At 54.5% G+C, this 16198-nt stretch overlaps 1 protein-coding gene across 1 annotated transcript in view; it reads right to left on the reverse strand.

Moving 5' to 3' along the window:
- Positions 1 to 14755, reverse strand: part of ARMC5 (armadillo repeat containing 5) — a 42138-nt gene extending 27383 nt beyond the window's left edge. Inside the window, exons 1-2 of the mRNA XM_073649071.1 lie at positions 14371 to 14755; positions 11729 to 11759 (exon numbers count right to left, since the gene is read on the reverse strand). Coding sequence (XP_073505172.1) covers positions 11729 to 11759; positions 14371 to 14646 — 307 coding nt within the window. The 5' untranslated portion in view covers positions 14647 to 14755. The remainder of the gene's footprint in view (positions 1 to 11728; positions 11760 to 14370) is intronic.
- Positions 14756 to 16198: the final 1443 nt, after the last annotated feature.

Here is a 16198-nt window from a genome sequence, read left to right on the forward strand (position 1 = left end):
GTGGCCAGACATTCACCTGACAGATCTGTAATATGTACAGGACCCTCTCCAATGTCTGCACTCGTCAGTCTCCCCAGAACTAGAACTACAGGAGGGGGATGAGGTAAGAACGTGGCCAGACATTCACCTGACAGATCTGTAATGTGTACAGGACCCTCTCCAATGTCTGCACTCGTCAGTTACCCCAGAACTAGAACTACAGGCGGGGGATGAGGTAAGAACGTGGCCAGACATTCACCTGACAGATCTGTAATGTGTACAGGGCCCTCTCCAATGTCTGCACTCATCAGTCACCCCAGAACTAGAACTACAGGCGGGGGATGAGGTAAGAACGTGGTCAGACATTCACCTGACAGATCTGTAATGTGTACAGGGCCCTCTCCAATGTCTGCACTCGTCAGTTACCCCAGAACTAGAACTACAGGCGGGGGATGAGGTAAGAACGTGGCCAGACATTCACCTGACAGTTCTGTAATGTGTACAGGACCCTCTCCAATGTCTGCACTTGTCAGTCTCCCCAGAACTAGAACTACAGGCAGGGGGTGAGGTAAGAACGTGGCCAGACCTTCACCTGACAGATCTGTAATGTGTACAGGACCCTCTCCAATGTCTGCACTCGTCAGTCTCCCCAGAACTAGAACTACAGGCGGGGGATGAGGTAAGAACGTGGTCAGACATTCACCTGACAGATCTGTAATGTGTACAGGGCCCTCTCCAATGTCTGCACTCGTCAGTCTCCCCAGAACTAGAACTACAGGCGGGGGATGAGGTAAGAACGTGGCCAGACATTCACCTGACAGATCTGTAATGTGTACAGGACCCTCTCCAATGTCTGCACTCGTCAGTCTCCCCAGAACTAGAACTACAGGCGGGGGGTGAGGTAAGAACGTGGCCAGACATTCACCTGACAGATCTGTAATGTGTACAGGACCCTCTCCAATGTCTGCACTCGTCACTACAGGCGGGGGGTGAGGTAAGAACGTGGCCAGACATTCACCTGACAGATCTGTAATGTGTACAGGACCCTCTCCAATGTCTGCACTCGTCAGTCTCCCCAGAACTAGAACTACAGGCGGGGAATGAGGTAAGAACGTGGCCAGACATTCACCTGACAGATCTGTAATGTGTACAGGACCCTCTCCAATGTCTGCACTCGTCAGTCTCCCCAGAACTAGAACTACAGGCGGGGGGTGAGGTAAGAACGTGGCCAGACAGACATTCACCTGACAGATCTGTAATGTGTACAGGACCCTCTCCAATGTCTGCACTCGTCAGTCACCCCAGAACTAGAACTACAGGCGGGGGGTGAGGTAAGAACATGGCCAGACCTTCACCTGACAGATCTATAATGTGTACAGGACCCTCTCCAATGTCTGCACTCGTCAGTCTCCCCAGAACTAGAACTACAGGCGGGGGGATGAGGTAAGAACGTGGCCAGACATTCACCTGACAGATCTGTAATGTGTACAGGGCCCTCTCCAATGTCTGCACTCGTCAGTCTCCCCAGAACTAGAACTACAGGCGGGGGATGAGGTAAGAACGTGGCCAGACATTCACCTGACAGTTCTGTAATGTGTACAGGACCCTCTCCAATGTCTGCACTCGTCAGTCTCCCCAGAACTAGAACTACAGGCGGGGGGTGAGGTAAGAACGTGGCCAGACATTCACCTGACAGATCTGTAATGTGTACAGGACCCTCTCCAATGTCTGCACTCGTCAGTCTCCCCAGAACGAGAACTACAGGCGGGGGGTGAGGTAAGAACGTGGCCAGACATTCACCTGACAGATCTGTAATGTGTACAGGGTCCTCTCCAATGTCTGCACTCGTCAGTCTCCCCAGAACTAGAACTACAGGCGGGGGATGAGGTAAGAACGTGGCCAGACATTCACCTGACAGATCTGTAATGTGTACAGGACCCTCTCCAATGTCTGCACTCGTCAGTCTCCCCAGAACTAGAACTACAGGCGGGGAATGAGGTAAGAACGTGGCCAGACATTCACCTGACAGATCTGTAATGTGTACAGGACCCTCTCCAATGTCTGCACTCGTCAGTTACCCCAGAACTAGAACTACAGGCGGGGGATGAGGTAAGAACGGGGCCAGACCTTCACCTGACAGATCTGTAATGTGTACAGGACCCTCTCCAATGTCTGCACTCGTCAGTCTCCCCAGAACTAGAACTACAGGCGGGGGATGAGGTAAGAACGTGGCCAGACATTCACCTGACAGTTCTGTAATGTGTACAGGACCCTCTCCAATGTCTGCACTCGTCAGTCTCCCCAGAACTAGAACTACAGGCGGGGAATGAGGTAAGAACGTGGCCAGACATTCAACTGACAGATCTGTAATGTGTACAGGACCCTCTCCAATGTCTGCACTCGTCAGTCTCCCCAGAACTAGAACTACAGGCGGGGGGTGAGGTAAGAACGTGGCCAGACCTTCACCTGACAGATCTGTAATGTGTACAGGGCCCTCTCCAATGTCTGCACTCGTCAGTCTCCCCAGAACTAGAACTACAGGCGGGGGGTGAGGTAAGAACGTGGCCAGACCTTCACCTGACAGATCTGTAATGTGTACAGGACCCTCTCCAATGTCTGCACTCGTCAGTCTCCCCAGAACTAGAACTACAGGCGGGGGATGAGGTAAGAACGTGGCCAGACATTCACCTGACAGATCTGTAATGTGTACAGGACCCTCTCCAATGTCTGCACTCGTCAGTCTCCCCAGAACTAGAACTACAGGCGGGGGATGAGGTAAGAACGTGGCCAGACCTTCACCTGACAGATCTGTAATGTGTACAGGGCCCTCTCCAATGTCTGCACTCGTCAGTCTCCCCAGAACTAGAACTACAGGCGGGGGGTGAGGTAAGAACGTGGCCAGACATTCACCTGACAGATCTGTAATGTGTACAGGACCCTCTCCAATGTCTGCACTCGTCACTACAGGCGGGGGGTGAGGTAAGAACGTGGCCAGACATTCACCTGACAGATCTGTAATGTGTACAGGACCCTCTCCAATGTCTGCACTCGTCAGTCTCCCCAGAACTAGAACTACAGACGGGGAATGAGGTAAGAACGTGGCCAGACATTCACCTGACAGATCTGTAATGTGTACAGGACCCTCTCCAATGTCTGCACTCGTCAGTCTCCCCAGAACTAGAACTACAGGCGGGGGGTGAGGTAAGAACGTGGCCAGACAGACATTCACCTGACAGATCTGTAATGTGTACAGGACCCTCTCCAATGTCTGCACTCGTCAGTCACCCCAGAACTAGAACTACAGGCGGGGGGTGAGGTAAGAACATGGCCAGACCTTCACCTGACAGATCTGTAATGTGTACAGGACCCTCTCCAATGTCTGCACTCGTCAGTCTCCCCAGAACTAGAACTACAGGCGGGGGGATGAGGTAAGAACGTGGCCAGACATTCACCTGACAGATCTGTAATGTGTACAGGGCCCTCTCCAATGTCTGCACTCGTCAGTCTCCCCAGAACTAGAACTACAGGCGGGGGGTGAGGTAAGAACGTGGCCAGACATTCACCTGACAGATCTGTAATGTGTACAGGACCCTCTCCAATGTCTGCACTCGTCACTACAGGCGGGGGGTGAGGTAAGAACGTGGCCAGACATTCACCTGACAGATCTGTAATGTGTACAGGACCCTCTCCAATGTCTGCACTCGTCAGTCTCCCCAGAACTAGAACTACAGGCGGGGGGTGAGGTAAGAACGTGGCCAGACAGACATTCACCTGACAGATCTGTAATGTGTACAGGACCCTCTCCAATGTCTGCACTCGTCAGTCACCCCAGAACTAGAACTACAGGCGGGGGGTGAGGTAAGAACATGGCCAGACCTTCACCTGACAGATCTGTAATGTGTACAGGACCCTCTCCAATGTCTGCACTCGTCAGTCTCCCCAGAACTAGAACTACAGGCGGGGGGATGAGGTAAGAACGTGGCCAGACATTCACCTGACAGATCTGTAATGTGTACAGGGCCCTCTCCAATGTCTGCACTCGTCAGTCTCCCCAGAACTAGAACTACAGGCGGGGGATGAGGTAAGAACGTGGCCAGACATTCACCTGACAGTTCTGTAATGTGTACAGGACCCTCTCCAATGTCTGCACTCGTCAGTCTCCCCAGAACTAGAACTACAGGCGGGGGGTGAGGTAAGAACGTGGCCAGACATTCACCTGACAGATCTGTAATGTGTACAGGACCCTCTCCAATGTCTGCACTCGTCAGTCTCCCCAGAACGAGAACTACAGGCGGGGGGTGAGGTAAGAACGTGGCCAGACATTCACCTGACAGATCTGTAATGTGTACAGGGTCCTCTCCAATGTCTGCACTCGTCAGTCTCCCCAGAACTAGAACTACAGGCGGGGGGTGAGGTAAGAACATGGCCATACCTTCACCTGACAGATCTGTAATGTGTACAGGGCCCTCTCCAATGTCTGCACTCGTCAGTCTCCCCAGAACTAGAACTACAGGCGGGGGGTGAGGTAAGAACATGGCCATACCTTCACCTGACAGATCTGTAATGTGTACAGGACCCTCTCCAATGTCTGCACTCGTCAGTCTCCCCAGAACTAGAACTACAGGCGGGGGATGAAGTAAGAACGTGGCCAGACATTCACCTGACAGATCTGTAATGTGTACAGGACCCTCTCCAATGTCTGCACTCGTCAGTCTCCCCAGAACTAGAAATACAGGCGGGGGGTGAGGTAAGAACATGGCCAGACCTTCACCTGACAGATCTGTAATGTGTACAGGACCCTCTCCAATGTCTGCACTCGTCAGTCTCCCCAGAACTAGAACTACAGGCGGGGGATGAGGTAAGAACGTGGCCAGACATTCACCTGACAGATCTGTAATGTGTACAGGACCCTCTCCAATGTCTGCACTCGTCAGTCTCCCCAGAACTAGAACTACAGGCGGGGAATGAGGTAAGAACGTGGCCAGACATTCACCTGACAGATCTGTAATGTGTACAGGACCCTCTCCAATGTCTGCACTCGTCAGTTACCCCAGAACTAGAACTACAGGCGGGGGATGAGGTAAGAACGGGGCCAGACCTTCACCTGACAGATCTGTAATGTGTACAGGACCCTCTCCAATGTCTGCACTCGTCAGTCTCCCCAGAACTAGAACTACAGGCGGGGGATGAGGTAAGAACGTGGCCAGACATTCACCTGACAGTTCTGTAATGTGTACAGGACCCTCTCCAATGTCTGCACTCGTCAGTCTCCCCAGAACTAGAACTACAGGCGGGGGATGAGGTAAGAACGTGGCCAGACATTCACCTGACAGATCTGTAATGTGTACAGGACCCTCTCCAATGTCTGCACTCGTCAGTCTCCCCAGAACTAGAACTACAGGCGGGGGGTGAGGTAAGAACGTGGCCAGACATTCACCTGACAGATCTGTAATGTGTACAGGGTCCTTTCCAATGTCTGCACTCGTCAGTCTCCCCAGAACTAGAACTACAGGCGGGGGGTGAGGTAAGAACATGGCCAGACCTTCACCTGACAGATCTGTAATGTGTACAGGGCCCTCTCCAATGTCTGCACTCGTCAGTCTCCCCAGAACTAGAACTACAGGCGGGGGATGAGGTAAGAACGTGGCCAGACATTCACCTGACAGATCTGTAATGTGTACAGGACCCTCTCCAATGTCTGCACTCGTCAGTTACCCCAGAACTAGAACTACAGGCAGGGGATGAGGTAAGAACGGGGCCAGACCTTCACCTGACAGATCTGTAATGTGTACAGGACCCTCTCCAATGTCTGCACTCGTCAGTCTCCCCAGAACTAGAACTGCAGGCGGGGGATGAGGTAAGAACGTGGCCAGACATTCACCTGACAGTTCTGTAATGTGTACAGGACCCTCTCCAATGTCTGCACTCGTCAGTCTCCCCAGAACTAGAACTACAGGCGGGGAATGAGGTAAGAACGTGGCCAGACATTCAACTGACAGATCTGTAATGTGTACAGGACCCTCTCCAATGTCTGCACTCGTCAGTCTCCCCAGAACTAGAACTACAGGCGGGGGGTGAGGTAAGAACGTGGCCAGACATTCACCTGACAGATCTGTAATGTGTACAGGACCCTCTCCAATGTCTGCACTCGTCAGTCTCCCCAGAACTAGAACTACAGGCGGGGGGTGAGGTAAGAACATGGCCAGACATTCACCTGACAGTTCTGTAATGTGTACAGGACCCTCTCCAATGTCTGCACTCGTCAGTCTCCCCAGAACTAGAACTACAGGCGGGGGATGAGGTAAGAACGTGGCCAGACATTCACCTGACAGATCTGTAATGTGTACAGGACCCTCTCCAATGTCTGCACTCGTCAGTCTCCCCAGAACTAGAACTACAGGCGGGGGGTGAGGTAAGAACGTGGCCAGACATTCACCTGACAGATCTGTAATGTGTACAGGACCCTCTCCAATGTCTGCACTCGTCAGTCTCCCCAGAACTAGAACTACAGGCAGGGGATGAGGTAAGAACGGGGCCAGACATTCACCTGACAGATCTGTAATGTGTACAGGGCCCTCTCCAATGTCTGCACTCGTCAGTCACCCCAGAACTACAACTACAGGCGGGGGGTGAGGTAAGAACGTGGCCAGACATTCACCTGACAGATCTGTAATGTGTACAGGGCCCTCTCCAATGTCTGCACTCATCAGTCACCCCAGAACTAGAACTACAGGCGGGGGATGAGGTAAGAACGTGGTCAGACATTCACCTGACAGATCTGTAATGTGTACAGGACCCTCTCCAATGTCTGCACTCGTCAGTCTCCCCAGAACTAGAACTACAGGCGGGGGATGAGGTAAGAACGTGGCCAGACATTCACCTGACAGTTCTGTAATGTGTACAGGACCCTCTCCAATGTCTGCACTCGTCAGTCTCCCCAGAACTAGAACTACAGGCGGGGAATGAGGTAAAAACGTGGCCAGACATTCACCTGACAGATCTGTAATGTGTACAGGACCCTCTCCAATGTCTGCACTCGTCAGTCTCCCCAGAACTAGAACTACAGGCGGGGAATGAGGTAAGAACGTGGCCAGACATTCACCTGACAGATCTGTAATGTGTACAGGACCCTCTCCAATGTCTGCACTCGTCAGTCTCCCCAGAACTAGAACTACAGGCGGGGGGTGAGGTAAGAACGTGGCCAGACATTCACCTGACAGATCTGTAATGTGTACAGGACCCTCTCCAATGTTTGCACTCGTCAGTCTCCCCAGAACTAGAACTACAGGCGGGGGGTGAGGTAAGAACGTGGCCAGACATTCACCTGACAGATCTGTAATGTGTACAGGGTCCTTTCCAATGTCTGCACTCGTCAGTCTCCCCAGAACTAGAACTACAGGCGGGGGGTGAGGTAAGAACATGGCCAGACCTTCACCTGACAGATCTGTAATGTGTACAGGGCCCTCTCCAATGTCTGCACTCGTCAGTCACCCCAGAACTAGAACTACAGGCGGGGGATGAGGTAAGAACGTGGCCAGACATTCACCTGACAGATCTGTAATGTGTACAGGACCCTCTCCAATGTCTGCACTCGTCAGTCACCCCAGAACTAGAACTACAGGCGGGGGGTGAGGTAAGAACGTGGCCAGACATTCACCTGACAGATCTGTAATGTGTACAGGACCCTCTCCAATGTCTGCACTCGTCAGTTACCCCAGAACTAGAACTACAGGCAGGGGATGAGGTAAGAACGGGGCCAGACCTTCACCTGACAGATCTGTAATGTGTACAGGACCCTCTCCAATGTCTGCACTCGTCAGTCTCCCCAGAACTAGAACTGCAGGCGGGGGATGAGGTAAGAACGTGGCCAGACATTCACCTGACAGTTCTGTAATGTGTACAGGACCCTCTCCAATGTCTGCACTCGTCAGTCTCCCCAGAACTAGAACTACAGGCGGGGAATGAGGTAAGAACGTGGCCAGACATTCAACTGACAGATCTGTAATGTGTACAGGACCCTCTCCAATGTCTGCACTCGTCAGTCTCCCCAGAACTAGAACTACAGGCGGGGGGTGAGGTAAGAACGTGGCCAGACATTCACCTGACAGATCTGTAATGTGTACAGGACCCTCTCCAATGTCTGCACTCGTCAGTCTCCCCAGAACTAGAACTACAGGCGGGGGGTGAGGTAAGAACATGGCCAGACATTCACCTGACAGTTCTGTAATGTGTACAGGACCCTCTCCAATGTCTGCACTCGTCAGTCTCCCCAGAACTAGAACTACAGGCGGGGGATGAGGTAAGAACGTGGCCAGACATTCACCTGACAGATCTGTAATGTGTATAGGGCCCTCTCCAATGTCTGCACTCGTCAGTCTCCCCAGAACGAGAACTACAGGCGGGGGGTGAGGTAAGAACGTGGCCAGACATTCAACTGACAGATCTGTAATGTGTTCAGGACCCTCTCCAATGTCTGCACTCGTCAGTCTCCCCAGAACTAGAACTACAGGCGGGGGGTGAGGTAAGAACATGGCCAGACCTTCACCTGACAGACCTGTAATGTGTACAGGACCCTCTCCAATGTCTGCACTCGTCAGTCTCCCCAGAACTAGAACTACAGGCGGGGGATGAGGTAAGAACGTGGCCAGACATTCACCTGACAGTTCTGTAATGTGTACAGGACCCTCTCCAATGTCTGCACTCGTCAGTCTCCCCAGAACTAGAACTACAGGCGGGGGGTGAGGTAAGAACGTGGCCAGACATTCACCTGACAGATCTGTAATGTGTACAGGACCCTCTCCAATGTCTGCACTCGTCAGTCTCCCCAGAACTAGAACTACAGGCAGGGGATGAGGTAAGAACGGGGCCAGACATTCACCTGACAGATCTGTAATGTGTACAGGGCCCTCTCCAATGTCTGCACTCGTCAGTCACCCCAGAACTACAACTACAGGCGGGGGGTGAGGTAAGAACGTGGCCAGACATTCACCTGACAGATCTGTAATGTGTACAGGGCCCTCTCCAATGTCTGCACTCATCAGTCACCCCAGAACTAGAACTACAGGCGGGGGATGAGGTAAGAACGTGGTCAGACATTCACCTGACAGATCTGTAATGTGTACAGGGCCCTCTCCAATGTCTGCACTCATCAGTTACCCCAGAACTAGAACTACAGGCGAGGGATGAGGTAAGAATGTGGTCAGACATTCACCTGACAGATCTGTAATGTGTACAGGGCCTTCTCCAATGTCTGCACTCATCAGTCTCCCCAGAACTAAAACTACAGGCGGGGGATGAGGTAAGAACGTGGCCAGACATTCACCTGACAGATCTGTAATGTGTACAGGACCCTCTCCAATGTCTGCACTCGTCAGTCACCCCAGAACTAGAACTACAGGCGGGGGATGAGGTAAGAATGTGGTCAGACATTCACCTAACAGATCTGTAATGTGTACAGGGCCCTCTCCAATGTCTGCACTCATCAGTCACCCCAGAACTGGAACTACAGGCGGGGGATGAGGTAAGAATGTGGTCAGACATTCACCTGACAGATCTGTAATGTGTACAGGGCCCTCTCCAATGTCTGCACTCGTCAGTCTCCCCAGAACTAGAACTACAGGCGGGGGGTGAGGTAAGAACGTGGCCAGACATTCACCTGACAGATCTGTAATGTGTACAGGGCCCTCTCCAATGTCTGCACTCGTCAGTCTCCCCAGAACTAGAACTACAGGCAGAGGGTGAGGTAAGAACGTGGCCAGACATTCACCTGACAGATCTGTAATGTGTACAGGACCCTCTCCAATGTCTGCACTCGTCAGTCTCCCCAGAACTAGAACTACAGGCGGGGGGATGAGGTAAGAACGTGGTCAGACATTCACCTGACAGATCTGTAATGTGTACAGGGCCCTCTCCAATGTCTGCACTCGTCAGTCTCCCCAGAACTAGAACTACAGGCGGGGGGTGAGGTAAGAACGTGGCCAGACATTCACCTGACAGATCTGTAATGTGTACAGGGCCCTCTCCAATGTCTGCACTCGTCAGTCACCCCAGAACTAGAACTACAGGCGGGGGATGAGGTAAGAACGTGGCCAGACATTCACCTGACAGTTCTGTAATGTGTACAGGGACCTCTCCAATGTCTGCACTCGTCAGTCACCCCAGAACTAGAACTACAGGCGGGGGGTGAGGTAAGAACGTGGCCAGACATTCACCTGACAGTTCTGTAATGTGTACAGGGCCCTCTCCAATGTCTGCACTCGTCAGTCTCCCCAGAACTAGAACTACAGGCGGGGGGTGAGGTAAGAACGTGGCCAGACATTCACCTGACAGATCTGTAATGTGTACAGGACCCTCTCCAATGTCTGCACTCGTCAGTCACCCCAGAACTAGAACTACAGGCGGGGGGTGAGGTAAGAACGTGGCCAGACATTCACCTGACAGTTCTGTAATGTGTACAGGACCCTCTCCAATGTCTGCACTCGTCAGTCTCCCCAGAACTAGAACTACAGGCAGGGGGTGAGGTAAGAACGTGGCCAGACATTCACCTGACAGATCTGTAATGTGTACAGGACCCTCTCCAATGTCTGCACTCGTCAGTCTCCCCAGAACTAGAACTACAGGCAGGGGGTGAGGTAAGAACGTGGCCAGACATTCACCTGACAGATCTGTAATGTGTACAGGACCCTCTCCAATGTCTGCACTCGTCAGTCTCCCCAGAACTAGAACTACAGGCGGGGGATGAGGTAAGAACGTGGCCAGACATTCACCTGACAGTTCTGTAATGTGTACAGGACCCTCTCCAATGTCTGCACTCGTCAGTCTCCCCAGAACTAGAACTACAGGCGGGGAATGAGGTAAGAACGTGGCCAGACATTCAACTGACAGATCTGTAATGTGTACAGGACCCTCTCCAATGTCTGCACTCGTCAGTCTCCCCAGAACTAGAACTACAGGCGGGGGATGAGGTAAGAACGTGGCCAGACATTCACCTGACAGATCTGTAATGTGTATAGGGCCCTCTCCAATGTCTGCACTCGTCAGTCTCCCCAGAACGAGAACTACAGGCGGGGGGTGAGGTAAGAACGTGGCCAGACATTCAACTGACAGATCTGTAATGTGTTCAGGACCCTCTCCAATGTCTGCACTCGTCAGTCTCCCCAGAACTAGAACTACAGGCGGGGGGTGCGCCAGGAACGTGGCCAGGAGCCTTTTACCATCTGATAAACGTTAAATAGGATCTACAATCATTTTACTAATAAGAGGAAGGACGAGTCGGGATCCCTAAAGGATCTCTCCGGGACTTTCCGGCAGGTCGCTGCCAACCACCCGGCTGTTGTGCCCGGCGCTGTTCTCTGCCAGCTCAGAGAAGTCACGGTCCGCTCCTGCGGCTTCATCCGACCTCACATTGACAGAACAGCATCTTCCTTCAGCTCTGTCAATGGGGCGTCACGGCCGACCTCGTGCTGCCCGGCTCCTCGCAGTCAGGAATCATCAGGACATCGGAAGAGACGCCCCCCCGGCCATAAAGCAGAGCTGAAGAGAAGGTGCCGCTCTGCTGTCGAGAGGTCAACGGAAGATGCAGACCCACAGGCAGGGGCGGGAGCGGTCCATGACTGCGCTGAGCCGGCAGACATCGGCAGAGCATGCAAGTAGGGAGCAACCACCAGTCAGTAAGAACAAGAGTCCCAGAAAATCCCTTTATCACAAGAAACAAATCACAACTGAGCGGACAATCGAGAAGAAAACTCACCCAGCGCAGGAATCCCATCCAGCTCCCGCACCTGAAAAGACAAAGTAAGAATTATACCCGCGGCTGCGCCCCCCAGAGGCCACAGTCTGCTGCTCGAGACACGGTGACAGACCGGATATCCCCCCCCATAATGTCATCAGCCCACCAAGCGACTATCCGTGGTGGATATCACCACCCCCAATCACCCCACTGACCGTACGAGGATATTACATCCCCTCCCCAATAACCCCACCCCCCTCCAGAAGCTCATCAGCCCACCAAGTCACTATGCAAGGACGGTATCACCCCCCAAATCACCCACGTGGAGGATATCACACCCCCTAATCACTCCGCCGACCCCACGAGAAGATTATCACATCATCCGAGAGGAAGGCATCACCCCGCCAATGGTATGAGGATATCACACCCAAAATCAACCCCCCTCGCGCTGACCGTACGAGGGGGCCATCGACCCCCCCACCCGCTGACCGTACAATGGGGCCATCGACCCCCCCCCACAGATCGTACAAAGGGGCCATCGACCCTCCCCCGCTGACCGTACGAGGGGGCCATCGACCCGCCCCTCCGCTGACCGTACAATGGGGCCATCGCCCCCCCTCCCGCTGACCGTACGAGGGGGCCATCGACCCGACCACCCCCGCTAACCGTACGAGGGGGCCATCGACCCGACCCTCCCCCGCTAACCGTACGAGGGGGCCATCGACCCGACCCTCCCCCGCTAACCGTACGAGGGGGCCATCGACCCGACCCTCCCCCGCTAACCTTACGAGGGGGCCATCGACCCGACCCTCCCCCGCTAACCTTACGAGGGGGCCATCGACCCGACCCTCCCCCGCTAACCTTACGAGGGGGCCATCGACCCGACCCCCCCCGCTAACCTTACGAGGGGGCCATCGACCCGACCCGCCCGCTAACCGTACGAGGGGGCCATCGAACCGACCCCCCCGCTAACCGTACGAGGGGGCCATGGAACCGACCCTCCCCCGCTGACCGTACGAGGGGGCCATGGAACCGACCCTCCCCCGCTGACCGTACGAGGGGGCCATCGACCCTCCCCCGCTGACCGTACGAGGGGGCCATCGACCCCAAACCCCCTGCTGACCGTAAGAGGGGGCCATCACCCCCCCGCTGACCGTACGAGGGGGCCATCAACCCCCCCGCTGACCTTACGATGGGGGATATCACCCCCACATCTCACCTCCCCTCCTCCAAATCTCCTCATACAAGAAGACCCCTGCGTAGAGGGGCGGGTCATCCAGTGACTGACGAGCAGGCAGCCAATGACGTACAGCAGAGGGTGTGTCTCACCCGGGAGCGGCTCCCCGCCTCCGTGCAGCCATTGGCCAGCAGACTGAGGGCGAACCCCCCCCCGCTAACCGTACGAGGGGGCCATCGACCCCCTCGCTAACCTTACAATGGGGCCATCGACCCCCCCGCTAACCTTACAATGGGGCCATCGACCCGACCCCCCGCTAACCGTACGAGGGGGCCATCGACAGCCCCGCTAACCTTACAATGGGGCCATCGACCCGACCCCCCGCTGACCGTACGAGGGGGCCATCGACCCCCCCCGCTGACCGTACAATGCAATGGGGCCATCAACCCCCCCGCTAACCATACGAGGGGGCCACCGACCCCCCCCCCGCTGACCGTACAATGGGGCCATCGACTCGACCCCCCCCGCTGACCGTACGAGGGGACCATCGACCCCCCCCCCCGCTGACCGTACGAGGGGGCCATCGACCCCAAACCCCTCCCGCTGACCTTACGAGGGGGCCATCAACCCCCCCCGCTGACCGTACGAGGGGGCCATCAACCCCCCCTGCTGACCTTTACGAGGGGGCCATCAACCCCCCGACAATACGAGGGGGCCATCAACCCCCCCGCTGACCTTACGAGGGGGATATCACCCCCACATCTCACCTCCCCTCCCCTAAATCTCCTCATACAAGAAGACCCCTGCGTAGAGGGGCGGGTCATCCAGTGACTGACGAGCAGGCAGCCAATGAGGTGCAGCAGAGGGCGTGTCTTACCTGGGAGCAGCTCCCCGCCTCCGTGCAGCCATTGGCCAGCAGACTGAGGGCGAACCCCCCCGCTAACCGTACGAGGGGGCCATCGACCCTCCCCCCGCTCTGACCGTACGAGGGACCATCGACCCCCCCCGCTGACCATACGAGGGGGCCATCGACCCCCCCGCTGACCGTACGAGGGGGCCATCGCCCCCCCCCGCTGACCGTACGAGGGGGCCATCGCCCCCCCCCGCTGACCGTACGAGGGGGCCATCGACCCCCCCCCGCTGACCGTACGAGGGGGCCATCGACCCCCCCCGCTGACCGTACGAGGGGGCCATTGACCCCCCCCGCTGACCGTACGAGGGGGCCATCGACCCCCCCCGCTGACCGTACGAGGGGCCCATCGACCCCCCCCCGCTGACCGTACGAGGGGGCCATCAACCCCCCCTGCTGACCTTTACGAGGGGGCCATCAACCCCCCCCCTGACCGTACGAGGGGGATATCACCCCCACATCTCACCTCCCCTCCCCTAAATCTCCTCATACAAGAAGACCCCTGCGTAGAGGGGCGGGTCATCCAGTGACTGACGAGCAGGCAGCCAATGAGGTGCAGCAGAGGGCGTGTCTTACCTGGGAGCGGCTCCCCGCCTCCGTGCAGCCATTGGCCAGCAGACTGAGGGCGAGCTCCAGGTTCCTGCGCGAGTTTCCGAGCACAGCAGCCCGCGCGGGATCCGTAAACAGCTCGAGCAGCAGCGTCAGCCCGCCCCGCTTCCGGAAGAGCTCGGCGCCCCCCGCCCGGGACACATGGCGGCTCCGCAGTTCACTCAGCGCCCTCCCGAGACCTGCCGGGTCCTCAACCACCGCCGCCAACCGAGACAGACAGGAAGAAAGCGACGAACTAGACATCAGTGCTCACACCCGAGCGGAGGGAGGACAGCGCATGCGCATCCGCGTCCATCACCGCGCGGCATGCCGGGACCTGGTGTTTCTGCAAAGCGGAAATCAGACAACAGGCGATAACGTGATATCATTGGACAGAGGATTGTGGGGCGTGGCCCTCACTCCAGTGATAATCACGTCAGTCTCATACTGCCCCCTACAGGCTGAATAGTGTTATTACAGCACGTCTCCATGTACAGTGCAGTGTATACTCCTCATATACAGCGCAGTGTATACTCCTCATATACAGCACAGTGTATACTCCTCATATACAGCGCAGTGTATACTCCTCATATACAGCGCAGTATATACTCATATACAGCGCACTATATACTCCTCATATACAGCGCAGTGTATACTCCTCATATACAGCGCAGTGTATACTCCTCATATACAGCGCAGTGTATACTCCTCATATACAGCGCAGTGTATGCTCCTCATATACAGCGCAGTATATACTCCTCATATACAGTGCAGTGTATACTCCTCATATACAGTGCAGTGTATACTCCCCATATACAGCGCAGTGTATACTCCTCATATACAGCGCAGTGTATACTCCTCATATACAGTGCAGTGTATACTCCTCATATACAGCGCAGTGTATACTCCCCATATACAGCGCAGTGTATACTCCTCATATACAGCGCAGTGTATACTCCTCATATACAGCGCAGTGTATACTCCTCATGTACAGCGCAGTGTATACTCCTCATATACAGCGCAGTGTATACTCCTCATACACAGCGCAGTGTATACTCCTCATACACAGCGCAGTGTATACTCCTCATATACAGCGCAGTGTATACTCCTCATATACAGCTCAGTGTATACTCCTCATACACAGCGCAGTGTATACTCCTCATATACAGCGCAGTGCATACTCCTCATATACAGCGCAGTATATACTCCTCATATACAGCGCAGTGTATACTCCTCATATACAGCGCAGTGTATACTCCTCATATACAGCGCAGTGTATGCTCCTCATATACAGTGCAGTGTATACTCATATACAGCGCAGTGTATACTCCTCATATACAGGGCAGTGTATACTCCTCATATACAGCGCAGTGTATACTCCTCATATACAGTGCCGTGTATACTCCTTATATACAGTGCCGTGTATACTCCTCATATACAGCGCAGTGTATACTCCTCATATACAGCGCAGTGTATACTCATATACAGCGCAGTGTATACTCATATACAGCGCAGTGTATACTCCCCATATACAGCGCAGTGTATACTCCTCATATACAGCGCAGTGTATACTCCTCATATACAGCGCAGTGTATACTCATATACAGCGCAGTGTATACTCATATACAGCTCAGTGTATACTCCTCATATACAGCGCAGTGTATACTCCTCATATACAGCGCAGTGTATACTCATATACAGCGCAGTGTATACTCCTCATATACAGCGCAGTGTATACTCCTCATATACAGCGCAGTGTATACTCCTCATATACAGCGCAGTGTATACTCCTCATATACAGCGCAGTGTATACTCA

This window comes from Phyllobates terribilis, unplaced genomic scaffold, assembly GCF_046119375.1.
Source record: "Phyllobates terribilis strain yellow unplaced genomic scaffold, ASM4611937v1 Scaffold_9__5_contigs__length_417890890, whole genome shotgun sequence".
Lineage (NCBI taxonomy): Eukaryota > Metazoa > Chordata > Amphibia > Anura > Dendrobatidae > Phyllobates > Phyllobates terribilis.